The 16,572-nt window shown below is 32.9% G+C and overlaps 1 protein-coding gene across 6 annotated transcripts; it reads left to right on the top strand.

Annotated features, from left to right (window-relative positions):
• The first annotated feature begins 709 nt into the window (after window positions 1-709).
• On the top strand, window positions 710-14,595 carry LOC109855237 (cytochrome P450 306a1). Of its 6 annotated transcripts, none has more exons than XM_020429278.1 (10): window positions 769-952; window positions 1,764-1,903; window positions 2,017-2,145; window positions 2,871-3,246; window positions 12,334-12,482; window positions 12,884-13,083; window positions 13,347-13,635; window positions 13,711-13,863; window positions 14,094-14,268; window positions 14,341-14,595. In XM_020429278.1, the coding sequence occupies exons 4-10, from the start codon at window positions 2,922-2,924 to the stop codon at window positions 14,517-14,519; spliced, it is 1,470 nt and encodes a 489-aa protein (XP_020284867.1). In that variant the 5' UTR covers window positions 769-952; window positions 1,764-1,903; window positions 2,017-2,145; window positions 2,871-2,921; the 3' UTR covers window positions 14,520-14,595. The 6 variants fall into 6 exon arrangements, with proteins under 6 accessions (XP_020284859.1, XP_020284885.1, XP_020284867.1 ...); XM_020429260.1 differs by having other exon boundaries at window positions 2,014-2,145; XM_020429270.1 differs by lacking the exons at window positions 769-952; window positions 1,764-1,903 and adding an exon at window positions 710-748 and having other exon boundaries at window positions 2,014-2,145.
• The last annotated feature ends 1,977 nt before the right edge of the window (window positions 14,596-16,572 follow it).

Here is a 16,572-nt window from a genome sequence, read left to right as displayed (position 1 = left end):
AATAAACTTTATAATTTAAAAAAAGTTGGAACTTCACATATATATAACTTTAACATTATCATCAAAGTATCGAAATGTTGATACTTACTTTATTATTTTCTCGTTCCGGTTACAAGCTTCGTCTTGTGCCTTTGCGAAAGTCGATTGGTTGCTTGCTCGTTCAAGCTGTTTCTCAATCGCGACCTCGAGAACAAGCGTGCGAGCCTCCCGTCAGCAAACGTAACCTGAAAAAAATAATTACATCGGCATCACAGCGATAGTCAACGATGAATACAAACTGGCGGCAACGCAATTGATATTTATGTTTCACGCGTTAAGAGAAAATTAGATTAGATTGTTTTTTTAAACAACACTCTTTTTTGTTTATTAAACCTATTTTCAGGATTTTTTTAACTGGCAAAAGCTCTGTTTATATTAAGTATACTTATAAATTATATATTTAATTTTCATTTTTATTTCATATATTTTTATTTTCAGTATATATGTATTTGTTTTAGGAGTTTTGTAGATATTATGAGTATACATTAGCAGTATACATTAATAATTTAATGTGATATAAAAATTTTTATTTGTACAACTACTACTTCAACTACTTTTTTTTTTTCTGGTTTATCTCGACCACGTAACAAATAAATTGAATTCGGCCGACAGAGGCGCGATCAAAGTATAAAAGTTGCACGTGATTGGTGAAGGCGAGCAATAGCTTGCACGTGAGCGAAGGTGACTGCATATACAGAATACTTGTAAGGTGAGTCGAGAAGGCCAGTCCGTGTGTGTAAGGGCAGCGGGTCGTTGATATACTCGTGTGTGCGGAGAGATTTAAGAAAATGTGTATATAATTTATTCTTTTGTGACCATAAGGCAACTTACAAAAAACTAGTTAATTACACAAAGTTTTTATTTACTCACAACAAATATTAAAATGTACGAACTCAAATATTTGGTCGTACTCGTATGTATATCCATTTTTTATATAACAAATAAATATTTTTTCTCTTCTTACTCAAATGTTATAATAGTTACATTTAAATAGATATATTCAATTATTTAAAAACGTTTTTTATTGTTTTGTTAAAGTAGAGAACAAGCATTTTGATAAGTTATGAAGTAGATATTTTAGTTTTTTCATAAAAGAGAGAGAGCCAAACCAGAAGACTTGCAGGTAGATACTTTTTGCCTGTCGGTCGAAAAGGGTTCTGCGAATTCTTTAAGAAACTTACATAGGCGTCGAAGTAGAAAAGTTATAGGTTATCAAACTCTTTCTCTTTTTCTAACGCAAATTTAATATTTTATTAAATAATTTTTTTGTTAATAAAATATATAAGTTATTTGTTAATGAAATACATATTTTTACATCTTTATAAATAATCTTTTATTATATACTAAAAATATAATTATATTTATATATTATATTTATATTTATATACAATTGTTTAATAAAAATATAAATATTTAAAAATATATGTATTAATAGATTTGCGTGTTGTATATGTATGTGTGGTCTGTCTATGTAAACGTATCTTAGTTTAAAAAAAAAAATATATATATATATATATATATATATATATATATAAGATTGTAATTTAATTTTCAAATATAACTTAAATTTTTTTATATTGATTTTATTCTTTTAAATACGTTTATTTTTTTTGAATATATAAAGGTAGCCCTAAATGTAACGCAGTAAAGCAGGCTTTCACACTGAGGTGGCATGTAACTTTAGTGTGAAAGCCGGCTAACAGATTAAATCTTTGCTGTCGCAGCACGAACGAACCACCATTTGGTAGTCAAACGATCTGAGAATCGCTTTCGTCAACAGTCTTACGAAGACACTTAGCTTGCTTCTGTGACCAACGTTATATCGTATTATTTCTTATAACACAGTTTTTTTCATTAATAATTGGTAACTATTCTAAATTTTATTATCTATAGATTTCTCTATTTATTTTCTATATTTATTTTTCTCTATTTATTATATATTTATTTGTATAATTTTTTTTCTGTGATATATAGAAGGAGTGAGAAAAAGAGGGAAGTTTTGAATAATTCTTGCTCACAACTAGTTGTTAAATTATTTCTGAATACGGCGAGCACATCGTTGCTGTAGGTCCTGTGGGGTTTACATATTCAATATTTGTAGATTTGGTAAGTTTTATTTAACACTATACTTATTTTTTGCGATTTCCATATAAATATTTTTATTTACATTAATTGCGAACAAATACAAACATTTTTTATGATTTTTTTAAAAAAGTTCTACTAAAAGAGAGGTAGCTTACATATTGTAGTGAATTAAATAAAAGTACAAAATGCCATAATCATAAGACATTTGTAAGATTGATAAATGATGATTATAAAAGTCTTGCCCGGAGCGTTATCGAAAGTACGTATAAGCTTCCTCGATTTATTGACAATTTACCAACACGTGTGTAACCACGTGTCGTCCTGTATTACGTAGTTACGACACGGAATCGTTTCTTGTTGCGATTACACGTACGCGTGTCTTAATATAATGAGATAAATCTTTACGTTTGCCGTAAACGCGCAGAGAAAAATGTTTATCGCTTATTTCTGTTGATGCATTTTTCTATATGTGCGTTCTTTCAAATCAAAATGCTTACAATTGCCAAAAATTATTTTTTCTTTGTCTGAGACATTTGTGCAATTTATTATATTTATACGCAGTAAAAACTGTTGCGTTTATATGTCAAAATTTTTTTGTATTGCCAAGTTTTGATCATTACTTCGATGTAAAAAATCGACATACAATTGATATTAAAATTAACATTTTTTATTGCTTACTGTATATATTATTATTTTGATTTTTTGAATTACTTGAAAACAAATATTTTCTTATTTTATTTTTACAGATTCTACAGTGTTGTATCATTACCTCGCTTCCTTTCTTATTAAAAAACAAAATGATATTCCTTACTTATATCATCTTCAGCATTATCCTTATACTTCTTATTTACATTTTTCGTAAAAATCGCAAAACGCTCCGACTTCCCCCGGGACCGACCGGCATCCCATTGCTCGGTTATTTACCATGGTTAGATCCCAAACGGCCACACGAATCACTGACAAATCTGGCGAAGCAATACGGTCCGATTTGTGGCCTTAAAATGGGGTCCATTTATACCGTTTTATTATCAGACCCTCAGCTGGTAAGGCAGGCTTTTGCCAAGGATGCATTTGCCGGCAGGGCTCCACTCTATTTAACGCATGGCATAATGCAGGGATATGGTATGTAATTTATTGCCTTTTTCTAGTAATATATAGTTTTTGATATTAAATAAAAAATAAATATTTAATATATATTTTAAATCCAAAATGACAGAATGTAACTACGCTATTTTTTTCATGAAATTTTGTTCACTATACGTGACGTGTGATCAAAAAATACGGTGAATTTACATAGTGCGCCATTTATCGGAAAGAGACTGAACTAGCTTGTAGAGTAATTTGTCACTTCATGTTCTTGATACCCGTATAAAAAGTTTCACTTTATTTAGTTTATCTACTCACTGTTGACAAAACTATTTCTTAGTTTGTGGTTTTTAATCTTTCCTTTTATCTTATACTACCAACGTAAAGGGAGTAACCAAACAGAAATCTGATTAGATTTCCTATTTAAAATTTAGTTGTTTTCAAAAAAAAATTTTGATTAAAATAAAATCAAGATTGTCGAATAAAAGAAACCTATGTAGTTTTTTAGATTACTCAAACCGCATTCAATGAAGAACGAAAAACTACAAGGTGTAGTACAGTCTCGCGACTTAATAAATTTCGCAATTTTTTTTTTATTCTCTCAAAAGAAATTATATATAATTTCTAATGTCTCATCAGTGATAAACAGTCAAAATTGAAACATCTCTCGAGGTTTTGTATGTCTGCGGCTTTTGAGAGAATAAAAATTATTGCGAAACTTATTAAGTCGCGAGACTGTACTACACCTTTTAGTTTTTCGTTCTTCATTGAATGCGTTTTGAGTGATCTAAAAAACTATGTAGGTTTCTTTTATTCGACAATCTTGATTTTATTTTAATCAAAAATTTTTTTTTGAAAAAAATTAAATTTTAAATAGGAAATCTAATCAGATTTCTGTCTGGTTACTCCCTTTAGTAGTATAAGATAAACAGAAAAAAAAATATATAGTGTTATATATATAATAAGAAACTATATATATATATATATATAACACTATATATCTAACACAATCTTCTTGATAATATAATTTTTGAAAACACGAATCTTATGTGAGTTTTTCATAAACAAGAAAGAAAATATAAAGATGAATAATATAAAGCACCTTCAACAAATTAAAAAAAAAAAACAAGTTTGCTTCACAGCGAATAACAGCTTTTACATTTGTATTGTACCGTATTTTAGATTGCTTACATTTTTATAAAAATATATGAGTTTTTAAATCACGCATTTTGAATACTACAGTTACAATAAACAAATTTTAAACGTTATAGACACACACAGTTTTGAAACATTTTCATACATTTGTTATTTGTTTTATTGATTTTCAATATAATTAATTATTTTAAATAATTGCATTGTATACACGCATTATATATTCAATTGTTTAGTTACAAGATCGCGTCATATGTGAACATCCGCGTCATATGGCGACCATAAGTTGTGGATTGCGTTTTCGTAACAATGAAAGGGCAGCTCCGATTACTACGGAGGACATAACGGTTCCTCTAACGTAGGAATTTCGCCGTGGACCTGCTAACCTACTAAAATAGATAAAACTTCAATATCCTGGTGATGCCTTAGTGAAAAGCTGACGTCTCGGCTAGTGAAAAATAGAACGTGGTTGATTTGAGTACAGTAGAAGTTAGAGAGCTTCTAGGCGGCGATTGCGCTCGTCGTTTGCCATCGATAAGACCGTCGACCTACAAGCGCTCTTCCGTGTTAACCCGTGCACGCACAGTGAAAGTCTTTGAAGAAGTTTCGCCCTATGGTGTAAATGAGCAATTATTTTCTTTTGGAAAAATTCACACCGTTTGTTGGCAATATTAAATTTACAGCTTTTTTACGATATTTCTAAGAAATTACACGTTAGAATGCGTTTGTTGTAAAAGTAACGCGTCATCTTATTCAATCTTATTCAACATCAAGTATTCCACTGCGTCAATTTGTTACGATGTCGTCGCAACATGTCAAGATAGATACGTGTTTCATCAACGCGTAAGTCATCTAGGAGAAGAATTAGATCTAAGTTAGTTTACATACACAATTTTGTGATAAGAATACCAGATCCAATTGCCGTTACGTTTTCTGAATTATGTTACTGCTGTTGCAGTAACGTTCAATAGTTTTTTCTGCATACATCTGTCTACTATTTTGAACATATATTTAGAGTATTTTTTCTCAACTACATTGTACGTAGAAAATACGTCCGCCAAGAGAGAGTTTCATTGTTTTACTTCTCATCTACAATAGAAATACGTACGAATATTCAGAATATACATATAACATCTAATTAATTTTACCAAGCAAAACTTAGTACATTATCATGCGCTGTAAAACTATTTTTAGTTTGCCAATTCTTGGTACGTAGCTTTTATTTTCCAGATAAAAAACAGGGTTACTCGAACGCTCATAAGTTTTGTCCACCGGTTGAAAATTCGCCGGCAAGGCTACAAATTCCGTCGTCGGCGACAACGACGGCACGAAGTCGATCCGAGAGCCATGCCGAGTCGAGCGAGACGATAATTTCACGGCAAAGTGTACCACAGAACTCCCCGGTTATATCTTACACCTCGTTTCGAAAGCTTCCATCCTCTCGTTTGTAATCTTCGGTGCTCTTTCCTCTCTTTCCGTGCCTTTCTCTTTCCTTCCTCCGCTCCCTTTGATTTCTTTTTTTCTTTTGATGCTGTATGTACGTGCGTGTGCGTGAGTCTTCGGTGATGTTTACGAGGCGCCATGTCTTCGAGTCAACGGCCCCGTGATTTCTCCATTCATTTCTTTCGTTGCCGATCTTTTATAAGCACACCTATATAGCGGATTAATAAATATTCGTACGCATTACAAACACACAAACTGTGATATTGATTAAAAACGATTGCAGTTGTCGCGGATTCGATTTGAACGTAAAAAATCCGTGAAATTGGAAATGTGAGTAGGAAATAAATCAAGTTTTTTCAGTAATTGGGCAATAATTAATATTAAACTGTCTTTAGCTTGGCATATATAACTTTTATTACATAAATTAAAAAATTTGCTTAAATATACTAAAATACACTATTTCTTTTTGGAAGAAAAATGATTACAATTAAGAAAATAAGAAAACAAAATTATATAAAAAATTATATAAAAAATCGTATTGCAATAAAAGTAAATTTAAGTGCAGAAGAAAACAATGCAACAAAGTTATATTACTTTAAAAGAGATCAATTGGCAATAATAATAAATTCATGATACACGACATAGAGTACGGCTACATCTCTCGTATGTGAACCCTCGCGACATTGAGGCGCTTCTGGTACCTTTCACGAGAAGCTTCGGGCTGGAGGTCTTCCTCCACTCCTTGTAGATGCCCCTCCAGGGTATTCAGGAAAGATCCTCCCGCCAAGAATCTCCTTTCTTTCTTTCTACTGGAATAGTGCTTGGTGGGGAGATCCTAGCCACGCCTCTATCAACAGGTATTGTCCATAGTACACATTTCATGATATGTGAAGTGTTGCTAAGATTAGATAAGTGTCGGCGTGGAAGAAAGAAAGATATCGAAGTGTCTAATGCCGTTTTGAGTAGTGACGTATCGGGATTAGTCGGACGAGCTCACAGTTGCAGACCGTTACTACTTAAATACTGATTGTTACGCGTTGAAATCTCCGAAACAAAGTATCATAAAACGCTTACATACTTTACATACTTGCTCCTCCGCGTTTTTTTTTCAGAACGTAACAGAATGCTGCAATATAATTTTTTATATACATTTTTTATAATTGAGAATAAAAAATATTTTGTCAAATATTTGTATAAAGAAGAATTAAAAAATTATCGTATTTTTTTAAAACATATTTCATAACTTTTTTTTTATATAAAGGCACATAAACAAAAATCTATCTTATAAATTGTTATAATTGATGTATAAACAAATACTTTTAAACCAAAATTAACTTTTGTGCCTATTTAAAAAACAAAACGAGATAATTCTTGTTTGTGTACGAATTTTATACATAAAACACACGCAATATCTATTATTTATTAATTATATTCTCCGTAGTATATTTTCCAACATTGAATAATCAAGAGTATCTTATATTTCTGTATAATGAAATATTTTGAGAGAAACCTTGTACATATATAAATTTGTCTGTATCAAGGAAGATGAACGTGGAAGATATCGACTTGGGAAGCGCGTGCCTTTTGACGACGCAACTCATGATTATCCGACAGCGCATTTACACGCACCTTTATGGGCGCGCTCACATTTCTTATGCGGTCGACAAACTGGTTGTCCCGCTAAGATGGATGATGTCGTAACGTAATAGCGTTAATTTATTATAGAGCGCGTCGATGGCAATAACGCGCTGTCTAAACATATTATGCAATTTTCTGCATAGCGCGTGGCGTCGCTAGATCAATTGAGTCGTGTTCATCTGTCTCCGCAAGCGTGTATAGATTATAAATTATAAAGATGGAGAAAAACGAGAAATAACGGAAAGAAATAGTGCTTCAACGACAGAATGCGCGTATTAATAAACTTACTAATAAAATTCCAATACATAACTGCACTAGTATTTAATTAGTATAATTAACAATTTTCAGATTCTTTTTCCACAAAAATTTTATATATAACCTGAGAATATATAATCGTAAATATATTTCACATACACAATGGCAGGATTTCTTAGAATAGAAATGTTCTATCTGTTTCCAGGAAATTATTTCAGCAAAATCTATTACAATGAATAAATGCATAAGAAATCATGAGGAATAGGCCTGATCGGAAATACCGATCTGATAGCGAATACTGTCGGCGTTGAAATAACAAAACGATCAACAAAAGTGCTTTGGTCGCGGTGCTGACCAAAGGATCATTAATAGGCTTCTGAGAAACAAGCCGAAAGTGAGAGCAAAGTTGACCCTTATAAATCACGTCTATCACAGTTACAAGGAAATAATTGAATATTTCTCGCGATTATGATTCAGTCTTGAAAAAAATACAGTATTAAACTGCAATATTCTTTATTGCGGCATTACTGTTTTCTCATAGAAATTCGTGAAATTGCGTGACATCGAAATACTCGTGATAAAGACTTTGAATTTTGGTTGATTCGCTTTATTAAACGCGAATTTTTCTTTGTATCTTGGCCGGAGCAAATAGTGCAAACGCTGAATGATAAGATGATATCTTAGTAAATAATAGATCGTTATAACGCCATCCGGTGCATCGACCTCCATCGCGTGGTAGATTGTCAAGAGTATTGGGACTTTGCAACGGCGTCGACCTTTAAGCAGGTCGACGAAACCTGAAATTCTCGACGTCCTTGATGCTGTCGCTGCCACACAAACGACGCTAATTTCGGTCAATAAAAAAAAAAGAAAAAAAAATGATTTTGGTTCTGCCACGATTCACTTTTATAATATCACGATATTTATTTTAAATTTTGAATCATTTAATATGATCTTTCAAAGACCAGTTGCAAATGTTTTATTCTTTTTATCAAAGTTGTTTGAGCAACAATTGTTTTCGTTAAATTTTTCAATCTAATATATACTAACAAATAAGCTCTGGCACACACATGCGGAATTTTAATTTCAATCAAAATTTACACATGTAGGCTTTTTTATATAACTTTGATAGATAAACGAGTAGAGACGCGATCGATCGCGTGATGATCTACATTGTTGCAAAAAAGTCGCAGTTCCATCGGACTTGGCATACTACAACATTGACTCAACGATACAGTCAGGCGCGCATGTAAAACAAACATTGCATGCAAACTTCCAAGCGTGACTATTCCCGCATGGCTTATTACACACGCGTAACACTGACGTAAGATGTCCGCGATTTTCCCGGCGGCGTGTTTTCCTCAAACGTGGGAGTGGGTGTGGATGGAATTTCACTTTTTCCTTCGCGCGGCACGATCCTGCTCTCTACGCAATATCCTTGTATCTCTTTTTTTTCATTCTACATAATTATCGACGCGTCTACTATTTTTTACGTAACTGTTATCATTATATTTATCACGAACTAACGAACGCTGTTGTATTATACAAACGAGAGAGAACGATTTTCCGAAACAGAAATCGAAGAAATGAATAAGACGTAATTCGTCATTTGATGACCAAATGTTCACGTAACACTTAAATTGTTGTCTTATATTTGCAATTTATGTTCTTTTAATTAACAATGACATCGACGAATTTTGTCGCTGATTTTTGTTTCTAATTAATCTTTTTCCGTTTTCGTAACGAGTAGTTTGCTCGTGATTGAATATGTTAGGCACGTCTCGGGGACCGGTCATCAAGACTCACGCCGATGCGAAGGACTCTCACTTTTATCGGTCTCCTTGAAGGAAGTTCTGTCGGTCGTCGACAGTTCTGTTCTGCATCCGCGGGGAATTACAGTTAGCTGTGCAAGGACGGGCCGATGGCCTTTCCTGTTAACAGAGACAGAGCGTTGCACGAACTATCAGAGTTTATATTGTTAACCTGTCACACGCTGTCAGCATGAAAACATTAGTTCATAGCCGTCAACTTTAACTTCACTAAAGTTTCATTTTTAAATTAAGGTATTTCGTTAGTCTGTCGTATATATTTTGGCAAATAAAAACTTTGATTAACATAAACACATCAATCTCATCAAATATATTTGTCGAATTTTGTAATCAAAATCTAAGAACATTGAACTGTTTAAAGAAAATAAAAACGCGCGTGATTATATACAATATAATTTTTCACGTATCTTGTGAAATTCATGCTTTTTGACATAAAATTAAGAATATAAATATAGTATTTATAATTGTTTTATGAAAGAGAAGTTTTTTTTCTTATATATCTATATATAAATATAAAGATATATACTTTTTTTAATATAATTCTTTTACAGTCATACACACACATATTGTCAGAAGAATGTTATGTATAATTTGATCGTAAACACACTCAGAAAGATCATCGCCAAATAGTCGCGCTTTGGTTGACCGACAGCGCTATCTTGGCATTTTAAAAAACGCGCAATAAAACGCTCGAAATGATCGGTCGACTGTATTTGGACAGAACGACTATCACGAGTGTCTCCTCGTGCGTTGCATTCGTCGACTTTTTGCTGACTGAAGTGGAATGACCGGCCCTGAAACGTTCAGACGCATATATGCATTATCCGCCTCTCGTTTATTTCTGTCGGTTCATGAATTCGTGAGCGCTTCTCTTGTCGCTGAGCTCGCGCGTCTGAGAATGATGTCATCCCCTGAAATCACCGTAGCGGGGTGAGTTTAGTTGCGTAAGAATCAATCGACAAGGAGAGCTCATTGTCCGTAACTCTTCTTTTCGTGTTAGCGCGCAGCAGATATTTCTGCATCGTAGAAGAGGTGAGAGCCAGCGGCATGCGAGATATGAAATTAGATTTGTCCCTAGTTTCTCTCTTTTTTTAAAGTTTCTAAAACAATAAATCCTCGAATTGAGTCAATAAAGCCAATTTAAAATTAATAGAGATTATTGCCTCAACTTTTTAAAGTTAATATATAAATAACTCTAAATATCTATATTTCCAGAAAAATAATGGCAGTTTTTATATTTTAAGTCTTACTTTAGACAATAATTTTAATGAGACGCAAAGGTTTCATTTATTCAGAAATATGACTTAGAAGACCGACCGATCGAGCAATAAAGTGAGCAATTAATGCGCACGTGGCGCACCTACGATCCCGGAAAGTTCTCTTTATGTCATTTAAATACGACACTGACCTATCGGCAGCGTTGCCTCTTACAACAAGCTGCGAATTACAAATAGTATCGCAAACACACAGCACACGTGGTAACCTATTTGCACCCTGAAGTGTGGGAGCTGGCGGACTTTCATTATTTTTCTTTCTTGACTTTACTTGAAGCTCGCTAGCATTTCATTTGACAAAGTCTAAATTTTCAGAAACACTTATATTTATTTCAGTGCAGTTCTATAGTGATTTCTTATATAAGAAAAATTACAAACCTTACCTCGACGAGAAAGTAACAACTAATTAAACTGATTGAGATATTTCACCGTGGTATATCTTTTTTCTTTCTTTTTTACATATAATTGCAATAAGATTATTAATGTTTGCATTACATACATACATGCAACAAATTAATATATGCGTTATATGTAAAAAAATTTACGATTGTTTGATAACCTGTGCGCAGAAGAACTTGATCTGTATTCCTGCGACATATCGACCGCAAACCTTGATAACATCATCGAGCAATGATCAAGATTCCGAGATCATTCTAATACCGGTGACAATCGCGTGTGATCTGGCTGCAAAATCGATGCAGCAATGTAGCACCAACATCATCGTAGTGTAGATGCATAAACTTCGGTACAAAGTTAGATTTTGTTTCTTAAGATTGTTTCTTAAGAAACACGCGTTAGAGATGTATGTACATCTAATACACGCGATATATATTTTACTAAACTAAGATCGTTCATACATCGAGAGGTTTCACACTTGTTTCTATACTATAATATTAAAATTATTTTACACTTCTTGTACTGCTTACATTCATAACAAAAAAACAATAATGTGTAGTATAAATACTATATAACATTCATTTCAATATGTAACAAACAAAAGAGAATGTCTGTGAAAGCAAAAAGACAATGAAGAAAATATAAGTAAAAAAATGTATTTTAATCAATAGAAAATAAAAGAAATCAAAAATAGATCATGCTAGTTAGGATGAGCACTTTGTCACCGTCACCCGTCATGTTTAATCAGCAATTGCAATCGTTATTAATCGATGATCTCGCACCGTGGCTGCTTTATTCCGCGAACATTCGCGTCGCCAAAGAGAAGGGATGGTGAGTAGGTGCGGCGAAAGATTATTGTTTATTCATTCGAGGATTATCCTTCGGCGAGTTCAGTGGCTGCGCCTACTTACGGAATGACGATAATTCTCTCGCTATTTTTTGCACCCTCCCACCAAGTGCGGCTCGCGAGAAAGAGAGAACTGCGACAGAGATATGTTCGGATGGTTTATTTATGGCTGTGCGATTAAGATGCGACAAGAATCGCCTTTGCGTGCATAAAAAAACAAAAAGAAAAGAAACAAAAAGGAAATTTGAATAAGATTCTCATCTTCGTTGCTTTGTGCGCCATTTTGCAGGCCTTATTAGCGCCGAGGGTGACCTCTGGAGAGATCAAAGAAGGTTTGTAACTGGATGCTTGAAGAATTTCGGCATGGTAAAGTTACCTGGTGCCAAAAGGGACAAGATGGAGAAGAGAATTCTCGCGATCGTGGACGAGTGCATATCGGTAAATTAGTTTCTAAGATATTTTATGTTAAACCATGTACTATGTCAATTCATTAAATCTTACTCTAAATTAGCACGTTAATAATCAAATAAGTATTTATTATCCAAAAGAAATATTTATAAGGAATTCATCAACATTTATGTTAACATTTATGTTACTGAAAATGTCATCATATTTATTTTATTAATGGTGTCGTCAATTTTCTGTGGCATTTTATGTGATGTGTCTATCAATTTCGTATAACAATTTTTATATTTTGTTACATCAGATAAAACTTCATAAACTGTAAAATAAGCTTTTAAGCTTTACGTGCTTTTAAAAACACTTTATAAATTAGATAAAACGTTTGGTGTACACGGAGTGTGTGAAATAGAAGACAAGACATTTTTTTAATCTTTTAGAAATTAAAGGAACGTGCTACAGAGGATATCGATCCATTGGATACGATGCATCATTGCATAGGTAATATAATAAATAACCTCGTGTTTGGCAAGATGTACGATGAAAATGACGAGGTGTGGAAATGGCTGAGACACTTGCAAGAAGAAGGAGTTAAGCACATTGGAGTAGCAGGGCCGCTCAATTTTTTTCCATTTCTCAGGTGCAGCATTTTTCCTTGACGAAGGATTCTCTTTCGAGGATCCTTTTCGTTTCGTAATCATGCCGATTTGCATAATGAGTTATATGTTGCACTTCTTATTTTATATAACAAGAAGATATCAACTAACAAATACATTATTATTAAAATTAACATCAATTAACATCAAAATGTTTATATATACGGATAAATAAAATATAAATATTAATTTACAACCAATATAGTTAGTGATAAAATCTTTTGTTGCAATTTTTTTCACTGTTTAGATTTATACCACGATATGGCAAATTAATGGAGTCGCTTATCGGTGGTAAAATAAAAACGCATAAAATATATCAAATGATAATCGACGAACATCGTGCTCGACCTGAGAAAACAGATACCTTTCTTGCAGCTTTTGACAATGTAATGAGTACTAACGCTAACAATTCTGGATCTTTCACACAATTACAATTTTATCACTTGTTAGCCGATCTTTTCGGCGCAGGTACCGATACTACTCTGACGACATTTCGTTGGTTTCTGCTTTTTATGGCGGTATATCCAGACGAACAAGTACGTTTTATATCGATTTTCTTACGTACAAGATATTTGTTAAGGAATTTTTTTTAATCTTATATGTCTTTGCAGAAAAAAATTAAAGATGAAATGTATGAAGTATTGGGACAAAAGTTACCTTGCTTAGAAGACAGACTTGTTTTAATTCAACTGGAAGCAGCCATTGCGGAGACACAAAGAATACGAAGCATCACACCGCTTGGCGTTCCGCATGGTACAGTAGAGGTAATTATAGCAATATAATATATATTAAGTGGACAAAAAAATATAAAATGTGTTTAGTTTTTCTGTATTCTATGAAAACTATTATAAACGAGTATAAAATTATCAAGTATATCTTTTCCGAAAAGATATGTTGTGTACCACATGTAATCTAATCTTGAAATATTTTCTTGTTATTGATTAATATATTGCGGTTTAATACATGCAATAAATGCAAGATGATATGAATTCAGGATACGCAAATAGGTGATTACGATATACCGAAAGGTGCCATGATTATTCATTTGCATTGGTCTATTCATCTGGATCCTTCTTATTGGCACGATCCGCTCGCTTTCAAGCCCGAAAGATTTATCAGCGAGAATGGAAGTCTCGCCAAGCCAAAAGCTTTCATGCCTTTCCAGACGGGTAAGCAGCCTTACAAAAAATCAGTAACAGGTTTTTTCCTTAATATTAAATGTGTGTTGTTTTATGCAATAGGTAAACGCGTGTGCGTTGGCGATGAACTGGCAAAAATGATATTATTCTTGCTTGCTGCAAGAATACTTTATTCATTTGATATTTCTGTACCTCCTAATACGCAAATCGATCTGGAAGGCGAATGCGGAATTACCCTGATTCCGAAGTCGTATCGATTGGTTTTCACACCGCGGAAATAAAATTTATTGCAATAGTATTCTGCAATAATGTTATTCTATCTTTTTTAATTTTTCTTCTTTTTATTAGTTCTTAAATATAATGTATAGCAATAATAGTAATTACAATAATGGTAATTATCTTTTATTAAAGATCCTAATTTTAAATAATATCACTTGCTTGTTTATAAATTTATATTTTGTAAGATTGTGGCTTTTTTAATATAATAAGAATATAAATAGTTGCTTTACATATTATAACAAAAAATTTGATTTAAAAAATAAAGTTTTTTTCAGTTTATCTTATATTCTCTCAAAAATTGGATCGACTTTTTATTGAATTACATAAAAGATCCGTCGTAAAGATTGCTCAAATTTAAATATTTGATTTTGATTAATTATTTAAACCATTAAAATCAATCGTGATTGTATATACTCGGAGATGATTTTTGCGTAAACCGTCAGCGCCCTTTTGTTTCGATCCTTTTTCTCTTCCTCTTTCTTTTTTCCTCATATACGCCTCGCATCGAATTGATGACATTCCGCCAGCGTTATGCAACGCACGTTTTTTTCTCACAATGTAACGTCCTTGGATGTACCATAGGCGCACCGTTCACCTACTGCCAAATTGGTTGCTGCCAAAAACTGCGTTTCCTTCTAACTATCAAAACACACAAAAACATTCGAGGAGATTTATAAAACACTCCAGAGACTTCAGCTTTTTTTTTAACGAAAAAAAAGAAAAAGATTATAATATAAGTAATTAGTGCATTCAAGAATCTTTTTTTTTTTAATTACGTTAACATTTATGGATTTTAGATATTATTTAGATATACGATAGTAGAATATAAGTCTCTCATAAAAGTATATAATCATTATAGAAGTTATGTTTATAAGACAAGTTAACAAAATACAGGCTTTCTTAGCAGATTTATTACTTGACATGATCATATTTCAATCGCGTAATAAATAAGTTTTACATGAAATTTTTTTATATATAATAGACATATATATGTATACTAAATATAAATATACTAATAAAGTGAAGTAACTATTAATGTTTAGCAACTTCTGTAAAAATTAATTTTCTTCAGTAATCTTAATAGATTATGTCAATGTAATGTTCAAAAGTATCTTTGATCAAAAAGAAAAGACGAAAGAATCCAAGCTATAAAAAAATCTTGTTCTATCAACACACTTTTAAGTTCGTGTAATATGGAAAAAAGTCACAAAACGCGCCTGTTCATGCTTCACTGAGTTAAGCCTTGAAGCAACGGTTTTTCAAACTTTCTGTCTTCACGGTGGCCAGTTGGCGTTTGACCGACTCTTCAGTAAGAAAAAAACCACGAAGTTGCCAAAGCGCGTAGTGAAATTAGTCTTACCAGGTCATTAAAAGACGCGTGCACATGATACCACGCGCATCTGGAGTGCTTGCGTTTTTATATGTACAACACCGCAGGAAATGCGTTATTATCAATATACGTACGTTTCACGGGATGTACTGATGTCCAGCTGAGCTGACCTTACGTAACTTGTGTGCGGTTTGGGGCCACTTGGCTCTTGTGTCATTAACCTTACCCGGCGTAATGTACCTGGCGACGATATTTCGTTAGAAACCCAGAACGCGCGAGTTTCTCTTATGTAAGCACGCAAAGCGCTCGTGTCTTTCTCTGAATCGCGACGCGAATTTTTTGTATGTAAACGTCTGTAAGCGAATTAATTTCGGAGGATACGCGTTACTAACAAAGTGTTCATAAGAGTCCTAATATATTTTAATTAACCGTACAATCTTTTTTCTGAGAATTGCAAAAATAGTTAAGATTAAGATTTTTTATATATGCTTCCATTGTGTGTGTATTTGGAACAATAAATGACAGAATTTTTTTTTTTTAATTAGGTGCTACCATAATATGAATACTTCTTAAATTTTTTGCAAAATTATATTTATTTGTGACTTTTTAACTGATAATGTATATAAAAAATGGAAATGAAAAAAGCGTTCTACCAAATGAGAGATCATGCGTCCCAGTGAGAAGAGAAAGCTAGGCCCAGCTCTTCTTTTGTAGGCTTCGAGCAA

This window comes from Pseudomyrmex gracilis, unplaced genomic scaffold, assembly GCF_002006095.1.
Source record: "Pseudomyrmex gracilis isolate BER0280 unplaced genomic scaffold, ASM200609v1 scaffold_3, whole genome shotgun sequence".
Taxonomy (NCBI): Eukaryota; Metazoa; Arthropoda; class Insecta; order Hymenoptera; family Formicidae; genus Pseudomyrmex; species Pseudomyrmex gracilis.
This window is presented reverse-complemented; position numbering and strand designations above follow the sequence as displayed.